The 22,165-nt window shown below is 39.1% G+C and overlaps 1 protein-coding gene across 3 annotated transcripts in view; it reads right to left on the minus strand.

The window, feature by feature from the left end:
- Positions 1-22,165, minus strand: part of nrcama (neuronal cell adhesion molecule a) — a 64,265-nt gene that overhangs the window by 5,255 nt on the left and 36,845 nt on the right. Inside the window, exons 3-30 of one of the 3 annotated variants that reach the window (XM_082511956.1) lie at positions 16,187-16,372; positions 15,706-15,723; positions 15,324-15,429; positions 14,988-15,181; positions 14,734-14,856; positions 14,378-14,548; positions 13,545-13,601; positions 12,666-12,777; positions 12,350-12,534; positions 11,963-12,094; positions 11,686-11,829; positions 11,451-11,562; positions 11,192-11,358; positions 10,936-11,083; positions 10,731-10,855; positions 8,724-8,753; positions 7,117-7,218; positions 6,770-6,967; positions 6,613-6,683; positions 6,291-6,516; positions 5,880-5,995; positions 4,542-4,749; positions 4,063-4,185; positions 3,762-3,938; positions 3,539-3,571; positions 2,948-3,013; positions 1,604-1,726; positions 1,308-1,463 (exon numbers count right to left, since the gene is read on the minus strand). In XM_082511956.1, the coding sequence (XP_082368082.1) occupies positions 1,308-1,463; positions 1,604-1,726; positions 2,948-3,013; positions 3,539-3,571; positions 3,762-3,938; positions 4,063-4,185; positions 4,542-4,749; positions 5,880-5,995; positions 6,291-6,516; positions 6,613-6,683; positions 6,770-6,967; positions 7,117-7,218; positions 8,724-8,753; positions 10,731-10,855; positions 10,936-11,083; positions 11,192-11,358; positions 11,451-11,562; positions 11,686-11,829; positions 11,963-12,094; positions 12,350-12,534; positions 12,666-12,777; positions 13,545-13,601; positions 14,378-14,548; positions 14,734-14,856; positions 14,988-15,181; positions 15,324-15,429; positions 15,706-15,723; positions 16,187-16,280 (3,517 nt within the window). In that variant the 5' untranslated portion in view covers positions 16,281-16,372. The remainder of the gene's footprint in view (positions 1-1,307; positions 1,464-1,603; positions 1,727-2,947; positions 3,014-3,538; positions 3,572-3,761; positions 3,939-4,062; positions 4,186-4,541; positions 4,750-5,879; positions 5,996-6,290; positions 6,517-6,612; positions 6,684-6,769; positions 6,968-7,116; positions 7,219-8,723; positions 8,754-10,730; positions 10,856-10,935; positions 11,084-11,191; positions 11,359-11,450; positions 11,563-11,685; positions 11,830-11,962; positions 12,095-12,349; positions 12,535-12,665; positions 12,778-13,544; positions 13,602-14,377; positions 14,549-14,733; positions 14,857-14,987; positions 15,182-15,323; positions 15,430-15,705; positions 15,724-16,186; positions 16,373-22,165) is intronic. The other 2 variants (XM_082511957.1, XM_082511958.1) reach the window with 2 other exon arrangements.

Consider the following 22,165-nt stretch of genomic DNA (forward strand, 5'->3'; position numbering starts at 1 on the left):
AAAAAAAAGAATTGGGGAATAAATAAATGACTTTAAATAAATTATTATGACGCTTATGGTGATGTTCAATAAGGAAGATCTGTAATCACTACTGCTGTCAGTGCTCAAACTGCTAGCCTATTCTTTATATCACTTCCACTTTCCTACGGTGTCAAACTGACAACGCTGACATCATTACTCTAGTCCAATCATTTTCTTTCCCCACCCCACAGAACAGAGCCAATTGGCCTCTATTTTGCATACTTAAAATCTCAGCACTTTTCTTTCAATCTGCTTTCGTGCAATCCGTCTCATCCAAGCCTTCATCTTCATCTTCATCACCACCAGCATTTACACTACGGTGGGTCTTGTCCTAATTCTTATCACCGCTGAGATTCTGTCCTGCTATGACAGGTTATCAGAGTCTAATCACCAAGTAGCTTAATTGAATTCTGTATCTCAGTAAATCACATTCAGTTCTTCCAAATGATCTCTCCTTATCAAAATTGTCTTTAATGCATGAAAAAGAATGCAAAACAAAAATGCACACAATATTAATGCATTGATACATGCTCTTGCAACAATATTGTTTGGTCTGTGATGTTTTTTTCTGTTGCTGGGTGGTTGTCAGACAGCGTGACCATATAATCCACAAGCAGAGACCTTGTGGATCACAGTAAGATGTGTTTACTTCTGTATGTATTTACTTTTCTATAAATTTTCTGCTTCTGTCTACTTTCAATTGTATTAATTTCATATATACTTACCTTTCCATTTTCCTATTTATTTAGCCAGACTAAATTATTTCTGTTTTTCGATTACATTGTTGTTTTAGTATTGAAACTAGGTTGCTGTCGTTGTGTGCAAAGTGTGCACCGTAGAAGTCTAATTTTTTATGTTTCCAGATTACTGGAAAAATGAGGTGTTCAGTTAAACTGGATAAGTCGAAGAAGCTAAAAGTGCCTGAAAAAGGGCAAAGAAATATGGGTGTGGGGGGTATTATTTTGTTTTACAGAGTCACGTGTTTCTGTCTTTGTTAATTTTTTATTTCAGCAGTTCTGATCCTCAATGCATGTAGGCACTAACACAACAAAATTAAAAGAGTAATAATGGTAATAATGGGTAATAATGGGCATTGCGGTGGCGACTTTAAATGACATGCATTAGACCAGAGGCTACTGATGGCAACTTCTGACATGCTTGTACGCTAACTAACTACCGTACATTCATGTCTGAGTGTAACAAACTAAATCTGATGATGAAGGAAAAAAAAAGATGAAGCAGGCACTGAAAACAAAAACCATCTATGTCGAGGCATGCTGCCTCACCTGGCACCGTAACCAACATTTCGTCTGTGCTGTGGACTGTCGGGTCGGCTGCATCTTTAGCTATCACTTTCACCCTATAGGAAGTTCCCGGCTTTAAACCTTTTATTGTATGTGAGTGTGAACCGTTTGCAAACTCCTTTTTCCACTCCTCTTTACCTGGAATCGAGGCAGTGGAAAGGAATTAGATTCAGGAATCTGATACTGGGATAAATGCTAATTTTGAAAAATCAGATCTAGTCAGTTGTAAGCAAGTCAAGACATGCACTGATGCTTTGAAATACAAGAGAAAGCCTTACTGTTCTCAACAATATACTCCACATATACATTCTTATGGTGTCCAAAGTATTCCCAACTGATCACTGCACTGTCCTCTGATACAGAAGTGTTAACTGTGCCAAAAGCACGACCCACAGGAGGCGCTGGGCACCGAAGAGAGAGAGAAAATTTGTTTTTTGCTAATATAAAACATAAAAAGTACACATTTTTTGAAGACACCTACATTTTCAACTTACTAAATTACATTAATCTAGAATAAATCCAGTAAAACAAGTAAAATTATATCAATGTTTACATCTATGAACATCTCCAGAACAATTTGCCAGCGTGTATTAAACAGCTGGTGTCTTTGGTAGTTTTTTCCACCACATGTGGTAAAGTGGACCACAGGCAAGCTTTTAAAAAGGCCATTGTTGTTATGTTTTGGCTCAATATATAAAGTGAACATTTATCTTTGGAAACTTAAAGTTAAGTCTACAAAGTACTGTAGCTTTAACGTTACAAAATAAAATCAAGAAAAGAATTACAAAATAAGTAACAACGCTGTGCAATTCTAAGCTCCTGTTACATTATTAAAAACAGGTCAGGTTAGCTGCTACAAAAATGTCCATCTCAATAAAACACCAATCAGGTGGTTAATATTACTAGCAATATTTTCTGAGCTTTTTTTTTAATTACTTTTTTGTGACCTTGTGGCAGTTTTGCCTCTGTACACCACCACAGTGGATATTAAACCAATCATTCAAGATATGATTAAAGTTCAGAATTTCAATATTGTATTAACTGTTTAGGAATTACAGCTGTTTTCTGAGACGCAATTGACTCATAAGCAGTTTCATTGCCATGTGAGACCTGTTTTGCTCATTATTCTATGAGAAATTTAGCTAATGAAAAATCTGGACTTAGGTGCCAAAGTGCTGAACTTGCATTTGATATCTCTTCACTGGAGGTCTCAGTATGCGGACTGTCGATGCAAATAAAGGAGGCCATCAGTAGTCTGAAAAGCCAGTAAAACATTTCACTGAAGCTGAAGACTTTCTCAGAGGCAAGAAATCGATGACTAAGTCAGTCTGTATAAAAATTGCAGTTATTCCTAAACAGTAATTACAATACTTTTGTTAAACCCCATAAATTAAAACTGCATTTCAATAACATCTTGATTGTTTGATTTAAAATCCACTGTAGTGGTGCACAGAGGCAAAATGACAAAAATTGTATCAGTGATAAGCTAGTTCATTACCATCACGAAATCACATTTGAGTAAAGTCGCTAAGCTAAAATTACTAAGATGGATCATTTCTGCAGGACTGAGTTCATGGGGAGATAGTGGGGGAGGGAGTAAGGGACACAGGGAGTGCTTGTACCATTGTGAAACGGGGAATGCAGAGACTGAGTGATGGGGGAAGTTGGGTGAGGGGGCTCTGTGGGGCCTGAAAGAACACGGAAAAGAGTGAGACAAAATACATAAGCATCACAACAAAGAGCATACAGTACTGACACGGAGAGTTAAAATGTGGCAACGCTTCTTAATACTGAAAGCTAAAATGAAGCACCTGATCCAGCTCTGTATCTACACAAAGAAAAATGAGCAACTCTGCAGCAAATAAATTTCTACTTTGTTTATAAAAACAGTCAGTTTATAGCATAAATGTTAGTGCTGGAATTCAAACCATCATGCAAAAGGAATCTGCTCATTTAAAGAAGAGACATACTAAAAGATGAAAGAAAAAATCATTTTACAACATAGAAATCCTATATTTCACACCGTGTGACTGTGTAAAAACGACCTATTCTTACAGAACAGGACACAAGCATGGTTTCTCACAATTGTTGGATTACCTTAACATGCAGGGAAAAGTGCAATAAACATGACATCTATGCTAGGGCTGTTTTCGTTTCTAATATCTATTAATGTAATTAGCATGCAGATACTTCCAGTGGCAAACTTGGGTTACCTTTGCCTGCCTCTACAGTGGGCTGAGTACGAGCTTCAAGGAAGAGAGAAAGAGAAAGAGACAGAACCTCCTCAGGGTTGTCATTTTTACAGAATTCCTGACATCTGTCACTGCACTGTGGCTATGGTTAGGCTGCTTTAAAACGTTTTCTTCCTATTGAGCTTTTATTTGGTTCACCTTAAGTTAAATGCTTAAACTTCAAGTTCTTGGACACAGGACTCACTTGTATGCATGACTGTGAAAGCCTCCTCTGTGATGATGAGGCCAGAGCCCTTGTTTGTCTTTGCGCTTAAGTAAAACTTGTAGAGCATGCTGGAGTTCAGGTTACTCAGAGTAATGGTGGTCTCGTTGGCTAGAAAGGTCATGACCTGGACTGGTCCCAGTTCGCTGGTATTGTTGACTGCAGACACGGCAAGAAACAGCCAACAATTGGAAAATGCAAAGATGAAAGTTGAAAGGAAAAAGCAAAAATGCTGCATAATACTGTGGCAATACTTAAAGTTGAAGGGGACTGCAAATCCTACCTGGTTGGTATTTCAGAATGTATCCAGTGAGACGTCCATTGCTGTTAATTGGTGGGCCCCATTCCAGAGTGAGAGAGTCCAAACCAGGGTTGATTACACTGAGAAAAGAAGGAGGCCCTGGGACTGAAAACAAAACCAGAATTAACTCTGAGTCTGTTGGCTACATGAGCATTTGTAGGATACAAATATTTTATATTTGAAGGTCATATAATAGTGGCTAAGGAGTACATGTATGACTGTTAAGGCTTTAATTGGATGTTGGTTCTGTGTGCCCTTGTATTTGGTAGGCTGTCTTACTAGTACAAACAGTGCTACTAGCAGCAGGTAAAATATATATTTTGTATTAATATGTACATTTAAGATATTGTAGTATAGCAACATTCAAAGTGTGGTGATCCATTTAAAATTTGGAGGAACTTGGCATCCTATTACAGTACAAGTTTTTTTTTATTCTTCTTTGGACCGAAAGACATACACACCTCCCTCAGGTGTCTCAAATGTCTTGCTTTGGCTAGAAGGCCCTTCTCCTTTGTTATTAAGGACTCTGATAGAGAGACTATAGACACTGTAAGGCTGGAGGCCTGGCAATCGTCCCTCACTTCGGTTTCCACTGAAAGTCAAAACTTGCATTTCCTGATCAGTCTCCTCTTCTGTCTCATGCAAACCATGCTTTCGCCTGTAGTATACCTGGAGAAAAACACACCAAGAGTTAAATGAATCATTGTGATGTTGTAACCAGGTTCCCCAACACAAAACAGGAGAATTAAAGTGATGCTCAGTAAAAAAAAAAAAACAGAGAAAAGCTTTTTGGCTCTCCTTCAAAGCTCAAAGTAACTTTTTTCTTTCTTTTTCCTTACTTCCTATACTACACTCATTCAGACATACACTCACCAGTCACTTTGTTAGATACACCTTTTCAACTGCTTGTTAATGCAAATATCTAAGCAGCCAATCACATGCCAGCACCTTCGTAGGGTTAGCCATGTAGACATGGTCAAGATGACCTGCTGAAGTTCAAACCTAGCATCAGAATGGATGTTGGTGCCAGATGCTGCTAATCTGCTGGGATCAACTACTTCTTAGAATATACAAAAAATGATTTTAAAAAAAAATCATATAGCAATAAAAGGAAAACAAGAAAATATCCAGTAAGCGGCAGTTCTCGGGGAAAAATGCCTGTTGATTCTAGAGGTCAAAGAAGAATAGCCAGACTGTTTTGGTTTTGCTTTGGTGGGAGAGCAACAAGAACTTAAAAATAACCACTTGTTACAACCAAGGTTTGCAGAAGACCATTTCTGAAAGCACAGCAGCAGAAGACCACAATTGGTGCCAGTCCTCTCAGCTAAAACAGAACCCTGAAGCTACAATTCACATGGTCTGACTAAAGTTGAACAACAGAAGATCGGAAAAATGTTGCCTGCCCTGATGAATCTTGTTTTCTGCTGAAACATTGAAATGTTGAGGTCAAAATTTGGTGTGAACAACATGAAAGCATGACTCCATCTTGGCTTGTATAAAAGGTTCAGGCTGTTAGAGGTGGTGTAGTGTTGTAGGGAAAATGTTCTTGGCATACTTTGAGCTGGTTGTGCAGCTGAAAAATGGGCAGCAGACGAATGTTTCCAGCACCTTGTTGAATCTATGCCACAAAAAAATTAAGGTACTTCTCAAGGGAAACTGGGACCCAACTACTCAAGAAGGACTATTTTCATAGTATCTATAGAGTTGGTTGTATTTATAAGTGACATTAATGTCATAAGATTGGGACATCTACTTTGACATCTCTGTGATGGAGGGGGAAATGTGGCATAAGACAATACCTTGTATCCCTGTAGTTTTCCTCTGACAGAGGGCGGTGATATGGGCTCCCAGTGTACTTCTGCCAGTGTGCTGTTATGAACCATGACCTGCACACTCTCTGGAGCAGACAAAGGCACTGCAAAACAGAGAATATGAAATATTAAGTTGAACCAGTTTGAAAACACTGTGGTGATGGATCGTGGTCTTGTAATAGTAAACACAGTAAGGTTTTATAGTATGTCACATAACTAGACTTATTTATGACTTGACCAATACTATAAAACAAAATGACAAGGGTTACAGCGCCTGTTATTGAAACCTTAAACAACAGATGCTCATTCTCAAACTTCCCAGTCTGCTTTATCTTTTTCTATCTTCCATAGTTCTGATCTAATACCGAAAAGAAACGTATTTCCACAGAATGCACTTACAGTCTTCTCCAGAGTATCCAAACGCCACTTCAGGTTCAGGCCCAACACCATAATCGTTGAAAGCTTGAACTTTGATTTCATAGGGCACATATGTTGGAGTTCCAGACACAACCCACTGGGATACATTGGCCACATTCTGTGCTGACCACTCCTTCTCAACATCCTTCTGTCTCCACTGCACTTTATATTCCAGACCGGGCCCATTGGACTGGAGTCCTGTGAGTGGCTACACAGAGAGTAATGTTAATTAGTACTTGCATATTTCATCTATACAATACATTTAGGCTCAAATCAATCTGAAATATAATTAAAACCATCTCACTGTCCAGGAGATGACCAAGTTGCCTGGCTCGGTTCCTACTCCCTGAACACCTGATGGGTTTTCATCAGGAGCTGAGAAAACCAAAGAATCCTGGTTCGGTCTGAATTTATTTTTGTGTTAAGATGATTAACATATTTCTATTTTCAGTGACTTTTACCTGCAGGGTTGGTCCTATATTGACGTGAGGACTGGCTCGGCTCACTATAGCCGACACGATTTTTAGCCAGCGCTCTGAAGGAGTAGTAAACGTATGGAGAGAGGTGCAGCTGTGCTGTGGTGCTAGTACCAGGAACCTCTGTCAGGTTTGTCCAAACTCCTGGCTGGTGGAGAAGATCCTCATACTGGATCAGAAATTCTGGAGAAGATAAAAGATTCAGATGTCATGAATGTTTTTAACAGCAGAAACTTTGTTTTCATTTGTACAGGTCATAATTACTGTAGGTTAAATCATGTCTGCCGATAGTACAATCTGAGCAAACTGCTCCAGCACTGAGAATTTCATACTCTCTATAGGACTGTTGTTTTCATCTCCTGGGGTCCAGGTGAGCTGGACACTCCTCTCTGTTTGGTCTGTCAGCTCCAGGTCAGTCGGAGGGTCAGGTTTCTCTGTGAATGCAATAAGAAATTTAGTACCTTGCTTCTGTTTCCATATAAAATTTGGCACCAATACAACACTTTTCCACAATTAAAAACATAACAGCAGTAAATGAAATGTACAGCAGGTATTTTGATGGGTAGCTAGTGAGGTTAACACCAACATTTGTTAGCCGGATTACATCATTAACTGTGTTTTTCTTATTTAAAAAACATGAATGTCAGTCAACAGTTTGTATGCACTCACACAGTCCTGAGGAGAGGTCCAAATATTGAAAACGTGGGTGCAAATGTACCCATCATTAACAGTGACGAAAAACTTTTAAAACGCTCACATGCATTCTATGCAAGTATGGTGGGATTTAAAGTTTATGGCAAGTTTTAAGACAAAATTGACCAGAAATAATCAGACTGCAGGGTCAAAAGGTTAATGGGTCAATCACAGCCGAATGCTGCACATTATTGGCAAAAGTTAGGACTGTTATATCCAATTTTTTGTGACAGTTTTTGCAACTTTATCATTTTTTATGACAGACACTTTTAAAATAATGCATTTTTATATAATTGAGTAAAACATGTCAAAATGTGTCTCATTTATGCAAATATGTATGTTGCATATAAGCTCTGTGATGTATGTATGTACAAACTGAAAAAACATTAAACATATATTTAAAAACTAACTACTAGACCAAATGAAACTGTGTAATATCATAAAAAAAGAGGGCATTTCCATTCATATATTAAATAAAAAACAGCTTTTAATTAATGATCTTGACCAAAACCTGTGTGATCTTCATCACCAGGACTAGCTTTATATCATCAACACCAGCTCATCAAAAGTTACTAGCAAAAGCCTGTCCTATGGGTGGTTCTGTACACGGGCAACATACGCTGAATAAAATAAATAAATAAATAAAAATAATCAAGAACTGGGATTTTTAATAAATCTTTAAAAAACAAAAAAACAAACCAAATAGATGTTAAGCAGCGCTGTATGTGTGACAAAAGTTTTTGCAAAGTTTTGTTCAGACTGGCCCACCCGTTAAGCTATGATTGTTACAGTTTAATTACTTAATTAACTTGAAAATAGTATTATTTTGTAGAATTTTGTACAGTTTTAGCAGTTGACTGTGACCAACCTGACAACACTGATGATGATACTACTGCTAGTTAGCGAACAGCACCAGATTTGTTCAGGTGTTGCAGGTAAAACCTCACATTACATACGATGTGTCATCAGAATTTAGTGTTCGTGTGTGTTAAAATGATGTCTTCCATATTGTTAAACGCACTACACTTTGCAAAAGTACATAAAATGCAGTAGCTAGCATGACAGCAGCAGGTGAAACACTGCAAAGGCAACTTTAATTACTTGTGTGTTTGATTTGAGACAGCAGACTGCCAAAATTCAAGTAGTATAAAAGTAATGTACACCATGAAAGGAAGTAGCCAAAGGACACACACAATGAGTTAAGCTAATGGAAGCTACAAATTGCGACAATGTGGACATTGTTTACCGTAGACAATTGCAGGAGTAGGAGTCGCCTCTGACAGCGAAAAGCAGGAGCAAAGTGCAAGAAGAGGGTTAGAAGTTAGGGACAGACATTTAAGAAACAGCAGAAAGATCTCAATGGTAATGTTATTTTAGGAATGTAACTAAAGCTTGAGGAGTAAAAACTAATGTTTCAGTGCAGTTATTCTGCAAAACAGAATAACTGCTACGATGCCTTCCAGTCAGGTTTTAGACAGAACCACAGCACTGAAACCGCTCTGACAAAAGTGTTTAATGACATATGTCTTAACACAGACAGTGGAAAAATGTCAGTCTTAGTTTTACTGGATCTCAGTGCAGCATTTGATACAGTTGACCACAACATATTACTCAAACGACTGGAGAACTGGGCAGGTCTTTCAGGAACTGTACTAAACTGGTTCAAAACATACTTAGAAAACAGGAAATACTTTGTATCAATAGGTAACTTCACATCTGAGCAGACTAGTATCACATGTGGAGTTCCCCAAGGTTCCATCTTGGGACCCCCTCTGTTTAACATTTACATGCTCCCACTGGCACAGATTATAAAGAACAACAAAATAAACTACCACAGCTATGCAGATGACACACAAATATATATCACAATGTCACCAGGAGACCGAGGCCCTGTACAGGCTCTTGGTAAATGCATTGAGGAAATCAATGACTGGCTGTGCCACAATTTTCTCCAGCTAAACAAAAACAAAACTGAGGTAATAGTCTTTGGCGCCAAAGAAAAACGATTACAGGTCACCAGAGAACTTCAATCTATACATCTAAAAACCACAAACCAGGCGAGAAATCTGGGTGTAGTGATGGATGCAGACCTAAACTTAGAGAAACACATTAAGACAATAACAAAATCAGCTTACTATCACCTCAAAAATATTTCTAGGATAAAAGATCTGATGTCTCAACAGGACCTGGAAAAACTAGTCCATGCATTCATTTTTAGTAGGCTTGATTACTGTAACAGCATCTTTACAGGTCTACCTAAAAAATCAGTCAGACAACTACAGCTCATTCAGAACTCTGCTGCTCGAGTCCTCACTAAGACCAAAAAAGTGGACCACATCAGTCCAGCTCTGAGGTCTTTACACTGGCTGCCTGTCCGTCAGAGGATAGACTTTAAAGTTCTGATGCTGGTCTATAAAGCTCTGAATGGTTTAGGACCAAAATACATCAGTGACCTCCTGACCCAGTATGATCCTTCCAGATCCCTCAGGTCATCTGGATCCGGTCTTTTATCAGTTCCCAGAGTCAGAACCAGACACGGAGAAGCTGCATTCAGCTTTTATGCTCCTTATATCTGGAACAAACTCCCAGAAAGCCTCAGATCAGCTGAAACACTCAGTTTATTTAAATCCAGGTTGAAGACTCACCTATTCTCAGCTGCATTTGAATAAAGCACCAAATCCACACTTTTAAGCTTAAATTTCAAAACTTACATTAACTACTGATTTTATCTACTGTTCTGATTTTATCTGTTTTGATTTTACATACTGTTTTGTTTGTTTGTTTGTTTGTTTGTTTGTTAAGTGGGTTAGAGCTCTGGGTAGCTCCCCAGCTGGGTCTAGACTGGGTCTAGAGAGTATTTTAAATTCAGGGAATTTAAAATAGAAAGTAGCTCGTCCACAGAAGGACTGGTAGCTCCCCTTACGATAAGGGTTCAGATCGCGCGAACAGGTGTGAAATGTGTGTGTTTAGTTAGTTTGTTTGTTTGCTTGTTTTAATCAATTTTAAATCATACTTTTTATTTGTTTTTGTTTCTAATGTCTCTGTAAAGCACTTTGAATCACCTTGTTGTTGAATTGTGCTATACAAATAAATTTGCCTTGCCTTGCCTTGCAATTAAGGAACCAAAAGGGGTTATAATTGGGGGGGGGGGGGGGGGGGGAATCAAACAATAGAAGCAGGAAAGCAAAAAAGCCTCTGGATCTGTGTTAGAGCTAAATGATAACTACGTTAATAAATTAAGGTGAGAACGTACCGACAACAGTCAGCATGGCACTGGCTGAGTCCTGATCGAGGGTGGTGTTCATGATGCAAGTATAAGTCCCCTTATCATCATCAGTCACGTCTCTGATGGTCAGACTATCAGTGTCCACCTCGAACCTGAAAGTATTAACGAGAAATAACATCAGGTATTTCTACAGAGTCAACAGAATAAGTGCAGTCTCAATGGTTGGGCGTACCTCTCATCATCAGGCAACTCTCCTCTGTCTTTGAGCCAGGTCATGGTGGGGATTAGGGAAGGGTCATGCTTGACTTTACACTCAAAGACAGCGCTCATTCCTCTCTGCACCACCTTGTACTCTGGCTGCTTCAGGATACGAGTGGGCTCTGCAAAATGGATAACCATTATGTCACCGCTGATAACCTAATACCCACTGACAAAGAAGAATTGAACCACCAATGTCACTGTCTGAGTTCTGATTAGACTATACTGACCTTTAACCTCCAAAAAGACATGGTTCTCCTTGATCCCAAGGTTGTTTGTGGCAATGCAGGTGTACTTTCCGCTATTTAGCGGCTGGGCTACATTTATTTCCAGAGTACCATTCTCATGGATTACATATGGGTCAGTATTCTTAATGCTGATCTGACTGTCTTTGAACCTGCATAGAAATGGCAACCAAGGCAGCTCAAGTACAGTACAGTGCATCTTAGCTTTGAAATCTAATAATATTTCAAATGAGCTGACAGTTACCATGTGATGGTTGGAATAGGCGAGCCAAAGGAAGCACAGTGTAGTAATGCAGGGCTGTTGGTGATGACCTGGTACACTTGGTTAGGTGGAGTGAGGACCCTTGGTGGTTCAGCTTTAAAGGAAAAAAAGAGAAGATGCTTGGTAAAACTCATTAATATGGCCATTTTCCAAATCGTTTCTAACTAAAGATTTGTATGGGGCAGTTCTAATATGAAATAAATATGTTTTAACTCACCAAGAACACTGACAAAAGCATTCGCCAGGAGGTAGCCGAATTCATTGGAAGCATTACACTGGTAGACAGAGCTGGACCCTGACTGCACGTTGCTGAGAATCACAGTGTCGTCTTCCACCTTGCGGCTGGGGTCCTCAGGAGTGTCTAGCACAGGGCAAGATGATCTCTACATCATCATCTTTAATTGAAAATGAGCTGGAACTGAGAATTCAGTCCCCAGCTAATCAAGTTTACTATTTTGTCTGCTTTAAATTAGAAGTGATCTAATTTTTCTTACTCTCTATGGGAATTCCATTGACAAACCAGTCTATCCTTGGTTTGGGTTCTCCATTGACTCGACAAGTCAACACGCCAGTTTCATTAGGGGCGAGGATCAGGTTCCTTGGAATGCTGACCCAGAAAGGAGCCGCTGGGGATAATGAACAAGACTGAAAATGCTCAGTGAAATTCTTGACAAGCTATCACTATAAATCTTTCTTTAGCTTTCAACGTAATATAGGAGAGAAGACACTGGTTGTTTCTATAAATGGAAGATTCAAATGTGTATTTATCTGCTTGCATTAGAATGCATTTATGAATAAAAATTGGGGTTCAGAATAAAATATGGTAATACTGTAAAACAAATTTAAGGGCATCAGTAACATGACTGAGCTGATCTGCCTACCTTTGACAGTGACCTTGATGGTATGGTGTACAGTGCCCAAGTTATTTGTGGCTACGCAGCGGAAGTTGCCAGCATCATTTTCATTCACATCAGAAATCTTCAGTGTTTTCTTGAAGTTCTGGTAGGACACTCTGTTGCTTGGTAGCTCTCCTCCTTCTTTCTGCCACGAGATATCTGGAGTCGGCCTATCACAGAAGAAAAGAGATTACAGCAAACAACTCTTCCAGTCAGTTAGTTTTTCTTCTCTTTCAGACACTGCGGCACTAATTTGAGTAAACATAAACCCTTAGAGTAGTTACTGCATATGCCAACTTACAAGCCCTCAGCGATGCATTCTAGCTCCAGAGTCTGCCCTCTCAGAACCATCTTGGTGCTGGTGGTGCCGAGAGGCAGCATAAAACCAGGACGACGCTCGCCCTCTGGGCTGCCTGAACAGGTCAGAGCACAAGACCATATCAGCAACAGACCAAAACATTATACTTTAACACTGCTCTTCTTATAAAACAGAGCAGAAACCTCAGGGATGATTTACATTTTCAAAGGGCAAAGGAAGAGGAAAATGTAGTGTTGATGAAAAACTAATTGTGGATAGGAGAGATGGTTCAGTAGAATGTAAAAGAAAGTCTTTATTTACAGCATAAAGACAATACCAGAGCAAAGGGGATGTCTTTGAAAGACCTGAGCATTTGTTTAAGTAAACAACCCATGCATATAAATGCACAGCTGGACTGACTCCAGCCTTGGTCAAGAGAACAGTGCCAGCATGTTTTGATACAGGGTTCAAATACCAAAGGACCAGAATTTGCAGGAAAGGTCAGAAAATGGCAAATTATCCATATCAAGTTTCACAAGGTGGAGATGAACAATGTTACATAAAAAATAATGTTAACATAATAATGTTCTTTAATTTGTGACTATAGATAATTACTTAAAGGCCACAAACTGTCAGTAACAATTAATTGATAGAGTTGCATTTTACCTCGTATCACACTTTGTATCTTGTTTGTACTGATTAACGTTTAATTTGAATGAAGTAGGAGAAACCTGAGGAAGGGCAAGTGTTACTTACAGAGGAGGGGATTGAGGCCAAGTTAAAGGTGAGTGAGTGTGTAAGTCAGATATGGTTATGCAGGGCAGTAAAAACAGGGCCGGGTTCACACTGAAGGGGGCTGAATGGGTATAAACCAGCACTCACCACTATAGAAATCAGTGATATTGTATAAAGCAGCCAGAGTCTCATTCATTGTTTCCACTGTAATATAACAGAGAATCATAAGCATGCAAAACTAGGAAATGCAATGCATTTCCTAGTTTACATTGTAAAGCAAAGTATGTGTGTCACCCAAAGCCATAATTGAAAAAAACAACAACAACAACAACAAATAAATAAAATAAAATAAAAATAATTACACAATTATTATTAGTGAGACTGAGATAAGGACATTATAAAATCAAAGCCCTTACAGAGCTCAGGGGAGACAAACTTAAACTAACATTTATCTACAACAGTTTTGCAAGAGTGAAGTAAGGAAGTTGTAAAGTAAAAGGGTGTCTGACAAAGGAGAAAATACTAATATTCAGTTTACAATAAAAATTGAAAGTTTTCAAATGTGAAATGCTGGAAATGACTTGTGCAAGCTTAGACCAGACCTTTTTAGCTCCATAGTTATTTCTAGCTGCACAGCTTCATAGTTTAGGATTCCATTTGAGATGCTTTGCATGGTTTTAAAAACCCTTCAGTTCCTCTTCTATTTGAAACAAGTCGTTTTAGTTCCTTCCTATTAAAAAGCCTACGTTTTTCTGATTGGATGCCCCTAATCTGGCTTCCACAAACAGAAAGTGCTTGTAAACTTTGCCTTTTCATGTGAGATGACCATATAAGGAAATCTATGCTGAGCTGACTTAAGCTTGGCTCAGTAGAAAATATTGTGAGAAATTCAGAAAAAGGTACTTTTTTAATTTAAGTAATTGAGTTTTTGGCTTCTTTAAGGAGAAATCCATTGCTTATTTAAACCAGTTTTGACTTACTGTCCAGGACAGTGACTGAAATCGGCTGTTTCTGCTGGATGGTTTGTGTATGAGGAAAGCGAGCGTAACAAATGTAGTCACTCCTGGTGTCTTCTGGGAGAACATTGGAAAAGTACAAGTCTCCATTCAGGGCCTGGGACACTCGTTTATCCAGTGGTAGCTTCTGAAAGTCTGGGAGGGTGAGAGACAAGCAACTTAACAATGCAAAAAGCTTCCATTAGCTCACAAGATTGTTTTATCAACTACATTCAGAAATGAGATGGGTCAGAAAGGATTGACCCAATCTTTTGTTGGTGAAGGTGAAATTCTTTAGTCATTGCACCTTATATGTCTGCAAATATGTACACACGACTCACTATTATCCATCCAGAAGATGACAGGAGGGGGCAGCCCAGCAGGGGGTCGACATTGCAGCACAAGGGAGACCCCCTTCTGCACCATGATGGCCTCATTTCTCTCCTTTGACCATAAGGGGGACCCTGTGAGTCACAAACATCAACACCAAGAGGTTAATGCAGAGTGGATAATATTTATTTGTACTCAACTAGTCGTCACTTTTAAAGCCCAAGCTTTTAGAGCTTATGCATTTAAATACAAAGAGAAGACTTACTGGACTGCCTGATGACAATGCTGTCAGATACGGCAGTGCCATGCTCATTGTTAGCTATGCATTGGTAAGTTCCCTCATAAGCTTCAGCCCTTTCGCTGCTGATATCAATGACCAGAGTTCCTGAACCGGGCTTCATTAAAACTTTGGAGTCTTTCTCCACATCAAAGTGAGTCCCATTTCTTGTCCAGGAGAAGCTAGAACCAAGAAGTATAGAGCCATGAAGGAAACACATGGAGCAGAAGAAGATGTTATGGCACATTTATTCATGTGTCAGGCAAATTTGAATTACTAATTTGACACTAAATCATTCATTAGGCATTGCAGGGACTCTCTCACCTGGGATGAGGCTTCCCCTTGGCTTCACAGTGGATGACAATGTTCTCGCGTGGATCAAAGATGTAATCCTTTGGGGACTGTAATATTATAGTAGGGGGCTGTGGCACTGAAGAAACCCCAAAAGAAGCGTAGTTTAGATACACAGCACAACAAAACCCGAATGTGCTGAATAATGCTGAATATGTTCAAACAGAGGATGTACAAGCAGCATGCAACAAGCAGCGACAATCAAGACATTTATAGATGAAACACTCCATGCAGCTTACCATCACATCTACAAAGCACCACTTTTTATAGTGTTGAAATAAGTGCATGCACATCATTCGCCAAAATATTAAAAAACTCCACACCAGAAACCACACCAGTGTTTGGGGAAACTTACATCCTTCCAGTACTTTAGCTTTTTGTCCACCATGACATGCCACACCACAGTAATAGAATATTGAGGAAAGGTGTTAGTTTTTGCAAGGACTAAACAACAGGTTCAGGTGAAATAGATTCAGGTACTTTTAAGCATTTGACTGAGCCTGCACACTTTTTGAGGGGAGGATGTTTAGAAAGGCAGGTGCAATAAATGCTAGAAAAGTAGATGAAGACGTTCAACGGTTCAAACAGATTGTGTGATATCAAGATAAACAGAAATCCTTAAAATCTCATTGCAAAACACCATGCTGAAACATGCAAAGTTGAAATAGAATAGATAGAATAGAAATAGATTATTGCTACATTTTCATGAGGTAAAATATCTTCACTTTATCCCACAATATGAAAGTATTTCACTGAAATTCCATTAGTTTGAAAAGAATTATGCAAGCGTAACATCAAGTCTTACAATCACAGAGCATGTAAAGGGCAACGCTTACGATCAAGAGGCACTTCAAGTGCTGAAGTCATGTGACTTAGGAGTGTCAGCAGCACAGCTCCGAAGCCTGGCACCCACTTCCTATTCCTGTCCATGCTCAGGTGTGTCAGTGGCACGGTGCAAACCTTTTCCCCTAGGTCCAACAGAGGTGAAGGTTGTAGACAGCGTGAAGAAGTCTGAATCTGCACTACACAGAGGAATAAAAAATACTAAGAAAAACTTACTGAGATTTGTCTCAGCAATTTTAATGGCAAAAAAAGATTTCAGAATCAAAAAACAAGTGCACACGCACTATCCTCAGATGTATACAAATATGGTTAAATAATGTGAGTCCATCCATTCAAATGAACTACAGGTAAATAGAGCTGAATATTTACTCTGTACTACAATGGAAAGTTTACTTTAGTTTTTCTGTGAGGTTATTTCCAAAGTTGGGTATCTAGAGTCATGCTTGGCAAGTGACTCATAGTCATGCATAGGCTATCATTCGTTCAATGTAAAGACACTGGCAGGAGAAGTCCAAACAAACCGGATTCCCATCCTTGCAACTTATACAACTTTAGCAGTGTGCATGCATCTGTCCTTCTTCATTTCGTTTACTTTCTCTTCTGATGAAAATGCCAGCGAGACAGACTGGCCCGGCACAATGAGCTTCCGAGTGTAGGTGCTGTCAGAATTAATCATCTGGGTGTTATATTCCAAAAAGCAGACACAGACTAATATGCTTGGGCAGTTTGTGTTGACTTATTTGGCGCTAGCTGCAGTCACATCTTATTGACCTCCAGACAAAATAGCCACTCAAACATAGCATGCGCACTGCTGAGATGTCCCTCCTACCACGTGCGTGCCTGTAAACATATGGCATGTGAGTGCACTGGGCTGGAACGATCGCAGCTCTGCTGCAGATATAGCCTCACACAGATTGGCACATGCATGCAAATACATATCACATTAGAAGCACCATCGTTGCCAGTGTGTCATATATATCAAGTTACACATGAAACATGAGCCTCGGCTACTGTTGCGTAGTTCTAAACAAATAGATGCAGATTGATGAGCCGTCACAAACACACAGAATTGTGTTGAAATTAATGGGCTGCTCTAAACTGGGCCATGGGGAACAGGGCATTATGCAAAAACAAACATTTTTCCCCTTCATGTCCTATGCAGTGTGCATGAACTGAAATCATGATCCTGTTTTTCTTTCATGGAAAATTCCTTCGTGCTTTACTTTGAGTTCCATGTGGGGAATTGCGAGGTAGTCCAGAATAGATATGGCTATATGGAGCTGGAGCATAAAGGTTCTATTTAATTGAGTTCCGGATTTAACAGGTTTGTAGTCATGGCGTGAGAAAGCTTTGCAGAACTTTTAAAACCTTCTTATACCCCACACAATAATGTTTTGACTCCTGGCAAACAAATATCACCATTGGGATCATATGATTTCCCCCAAAAGGTTTCATGTGATAAAACAGTTGTGATCACAAAGACAAGTATATGGAATTCCAGAGTCACTTATATGGCTAATTCTTAACCAGATTAAAATGAGAAGAACACATGAGTTATATGTAATAAGGGATCCATGTCTCGTGCATCCTGACATGTTGATTATTCTTAACCAGCACATGCATCTCTGTATACACACTATTCTATGAGCAGTGCGCACAAACACATCAGTATATTATTTTGACAGAAGGGGGTTAAGGTCCTCAGAGGCATTTGAAGGTGAAATTTTCAGGCTCATTGCTTCAGGCTATCTCTACTCTGCGGGACAGGAAGCATGTCTGATGATATGAAAAAGTATGGTAATGACTCTGACACAAGTGTTGTGCACTATTGTGACAGGGCAGAGAGTGTGAGCTAATAAAACCTCAGGACACAGCTAATTACGCTGACACGTCCTATTGGATATTCCTCTCACAAATTAGTCGAGAGGAGAGACACCAGGGAGAAAGAAGCACACAACAAAACCTTTGAAACTCATTGTGGAGAGAGGCAATATGATCATGCAAATGTAATGGGCTATCCTCAGATTAATTACGATCATAGTCCATGCAGCTATAACAGTAATGGTCTCCCACACAGTGTCACTAGCCATGCTGAGCTGTGCTGGACCTTGGAGCATTTTCCCACAGAGACACATTGAGCCTGAGTTCATTCAAAAGTGATTGAAGCTTTTAAGAAGTAGTTTGGTCTAAAAGGTAATGATTAAAAAAGAGAAAGGATGGCGCTGGCACGGCTGGCAGCCTTAACCCAATTTCCCTCGGGATGAATAAAGTATTAACAATCAATCAATCAATCACCAAGAATGAAGAGAATGTTCAACGTGGGTTTGAAATTAAGATACCTATAGCATGAGTGAAGACTGAAATACGCTAAATCATCCATTTTACCATCCTATTCCTCTCCTTTAATATGGGGAGACAAATTTTAAGAAACATTTTAAGCATAGCAGATTTAATTCACTAGGCATTCAATAGCACGCTCTTTAGATTTGTCATTAAGCTAGGCTACGGATTACGCTAGGCTACTGTTTTCTATGCTGAAGAATTGAAAGAGAATTCTTTAGTATAGAAAAAAAATAGCCTTAAACAATGACCCTTAAACCATGTAACCATTTGAGAAATGTGAGGAAACAAGATTCAGTTGCTTGCTAAATTGGTAAAAAAGTATTTAACAAAAGTACCTTTAGCTTAATTAAGCTAACAACACAACGCAGCTAAATCAGCAAACGAAGCTCTGCAGCATACATGTAGTGTATAATTAAATATCAACTGCCTTCAAATAAATTCTCAGTTTATTAAAATGTTTTCTCACTTGATATTAACTATAAAACTAAAAAACAAATGAAACATCAGTTAATCAGTTTGTGCATTTGATTAGAATATTTAAAACAGTACTTTTTCATGGGAAAGCCCAGTTTGCGTTGGCTCTAAGATTATTACACTTTAACTCTTCTACATATATAAGATGACAAAAGAGCATGCTAGTTAATAAATGAGTGTTACAAGCTTTACAACTGATTTTTACATGTGTAGAAAAATCAGCTTTTATATCTGACCTAAGTCACATCTCCAGAGTGAAGATTGCCTGCAGGGTAAAAAAAAAAAAGGTAGACAACACAGATGACATAGTGAAGCATAGACACAAACACACACATGCGTAAAATGTCAGCATCTGCATATTTCTACTGCTAGAACTCACTTGGGTCTAACTGGCACAGTGCTTAGACACTGTAAATACAGAAACTTTAACTTGCGTGATCATGTAAAATAAAACTGAACTCTCAATCTTTGCATGACAAGGACAAACAGTCCTTCGAACCTATTTGTTGCACAGTCAACACCGAATGTGATTGAATTTGTCATAATTAAAGCCACGAGGCTGTACTGTGCAGCGTGGCGGAAGATATTTCTCTGGCAGGAGATTCATCCACACAAAGATGCTTATAATAGTGTAATTACACACATACATGTAGAGAGTTGGACATTCTTCCTGAAGCTAGATGGGAAAAAATAGTTTCTCGTTGCTCATTTTTTCAGAGGCTCCAAACAAAAAAGCCAAAGATGATGAAAACAAAGAGGACTCAATGGAGGATGAGTGGGATAGTAGGGCTAGTAGGCAAGCTAGGGCTAGTAGGCAAGTCATCTCTCATCCTTCTTTTTTCTCTTCTTACTGACTCAAAGGTCGAAGTCCACAGGTCAAAAAAGTCACCCTACGGCTCTGCCTTTTCCTTCTTGGTCACTCTATCCTTTCCTCTTTTCTTTCAGCCTGATCGTCACTGTGTTCTCCAATTCTTTCTTAAACCAAGCCCACGAGCAAGATATAGTTTCACTATCTCATCGGTTTAGTTTTACTGTAGAATACTCGATATTTGAAGCATTTCAAGCAAAAGGTACTCCTTTTTTTCTTCAGAGTGAATGAAAAGAGTGTTCCGTGTATATCATAAAACAAAACACAGATCCTTGTATCCATGTACACAAAACACTGACCGTTAGCAACCTGAAAATAGTTTGATTTTGACAACTTTTTGCTTGCCTTCTTGCCAGAGTCAAGAGGACTGAAAGCGCTCTCACTATGAGCACACAGCTTCTTATCTCTGTGCTTTGGTAAACTACCCAGCTTTGAGAGTTAGCGTATTATTTAGCATAGAATTGAGAGTGAGCCAGGGCGTGTCATGTGGTGCCTCTAACCAAAACTAAAGGGAATGTTACCAGTAGTGAGAACACACCTGATTCAGAGAACAAAAAACAAAAAAAAGATTATTCTGGACTTGGGAGAATCAAATAGTGGCCAAGCTAACTTATGAGGTATATTATATGATATCAAGTTCACTCCTTCAAGTTTACCCATTTGTACTGATTAGTGACATTCTCCCACTGAAAAACCACACTATAAGTATTTTATGTGGATTGTTATTTTAACTGTTAGGACAAATGACAAAGGATGTTGCATATGGAGCTGCTGGGCAGAAGGAAAAGAGGAAGACCACAGAAATGATTTATGAATGTGGTGAAGAAGGACATGCAGAGGTTTAGTGTGACAGAAGAAGTGTGATGGAACCACTGTGGCAACTCATAAAGGAGAAGAAGAAGATCCTCCGGGTGTAGTGATGTAAGAGTAAATATGCATTGGTGTTGTAATTATAATTTATAATAGTAATGGTAATTCTAAATTCCCCATAGGTGTGAATGTGAGTGCGAATGGTTGTTTGTCTCCATGTGTTATCTCTGCGACAGACAAGGATAAGTGGAAGAGACTGGATGGATGGATGGATGGATGGATGGATGGATGGATGGAATGGTATCCGAAGGTAAATAAGTGTTTAACTAAGCAATTATTATATGTAAATCTAATAAAACAAGTAAAAATGGGAGAAAGTATAACCTACAAATGATCTCAAATGAAAGTTCAGTCTCCAGGTTGAGGGTTTGGTGTCACTCCTCTACCCCAACGGAAGTAGCAACAAATGACCTATATGAATACTTGCAACATACAGTTGGAGGACTTGCTGATTGATACTGAACTCCTGGTTACTTTCACTCAAATTACCCTCGACAAAAGAAGTCATCATAGCCAGAGTCAACATTTCATGATGTGAGGGCAGCTGACAGAAACCCAACAGTCTTCTTAGTTCGTAAACCCTGAAGCAACTTGCTAAGTTGGTCACTACGCAGCCCTCAGTCACACTGAGAGACACTGAGAGATGACAGCCCGACTAGAGAGATGAGCGAGGCAGAAAAGGGAAGCGGGAAGAGAATTAGAGGGAGGGACAGAAAACACAATCATCTGTAGTCGCATCAAATCATAGTGACAGAGACATTTGTGAACAATAGACTGAGTCAGACTGCTTTCAGCTAGACTGGACTAGACTGGATGCTCTCTCATCTGTACTGTAGCTCAGCACTCAGATAGTTCACTCTTTTTACATAGCTGACATCACAATAACATACGTTCAGTTTGTAGAGTAAAAGCCGCAGTTCACCATGTAATCAGAATGGACATCAGATACATTTTCTTTGATTTCTGCGTTTCTTCCAGTCAGTGAAAGCAGAGTTTATACTGTCATTTCAATGTGGGTACCCAGATGTACAATAATTATATGAGTGAAATCCTTTAGAAACATCAATGAACGTATAAAAAATGATACTGAAATAATACCAGCAGCTCAAATATATTACTCCAAGTTCCAGAAAAGAAAAAGGAAGACAGAGACAGCTTCCTGTAACTAAATACAAAAACAGTGCAGGCTGATACCAAACAACTGCTTTTGTGCTACCAGTGCCTGAGGATAGAACTTTACCTCAGTGGTTTGCAGTAGCTTCACAACTGATGCTGCATTCATTGATGAAAAGCAAGTGCTGGTGTCAGTCTATCAGGGAATAGTATCTTTTTAATTTATAATATAGGAAACATAATCCAGTGATACTGTTAGACTTTAACAACCTTTTTTTGTAACCTTTTAGCTACTAAAACATAA

The sequence above is a fragment of the Aulonocara stuartgranti genome (genome assembly GCF_965226115.1).
Source record: "Aulonocara stuartgranti genome assembly, chromosome: 17".
Taxonomy (NCBI): Eukaryota; Metazoa; Chordata; class Actinopteri; order Cichliformes; family Cichlidae; genus Aulonocara; species Aulonocara stuartgranti.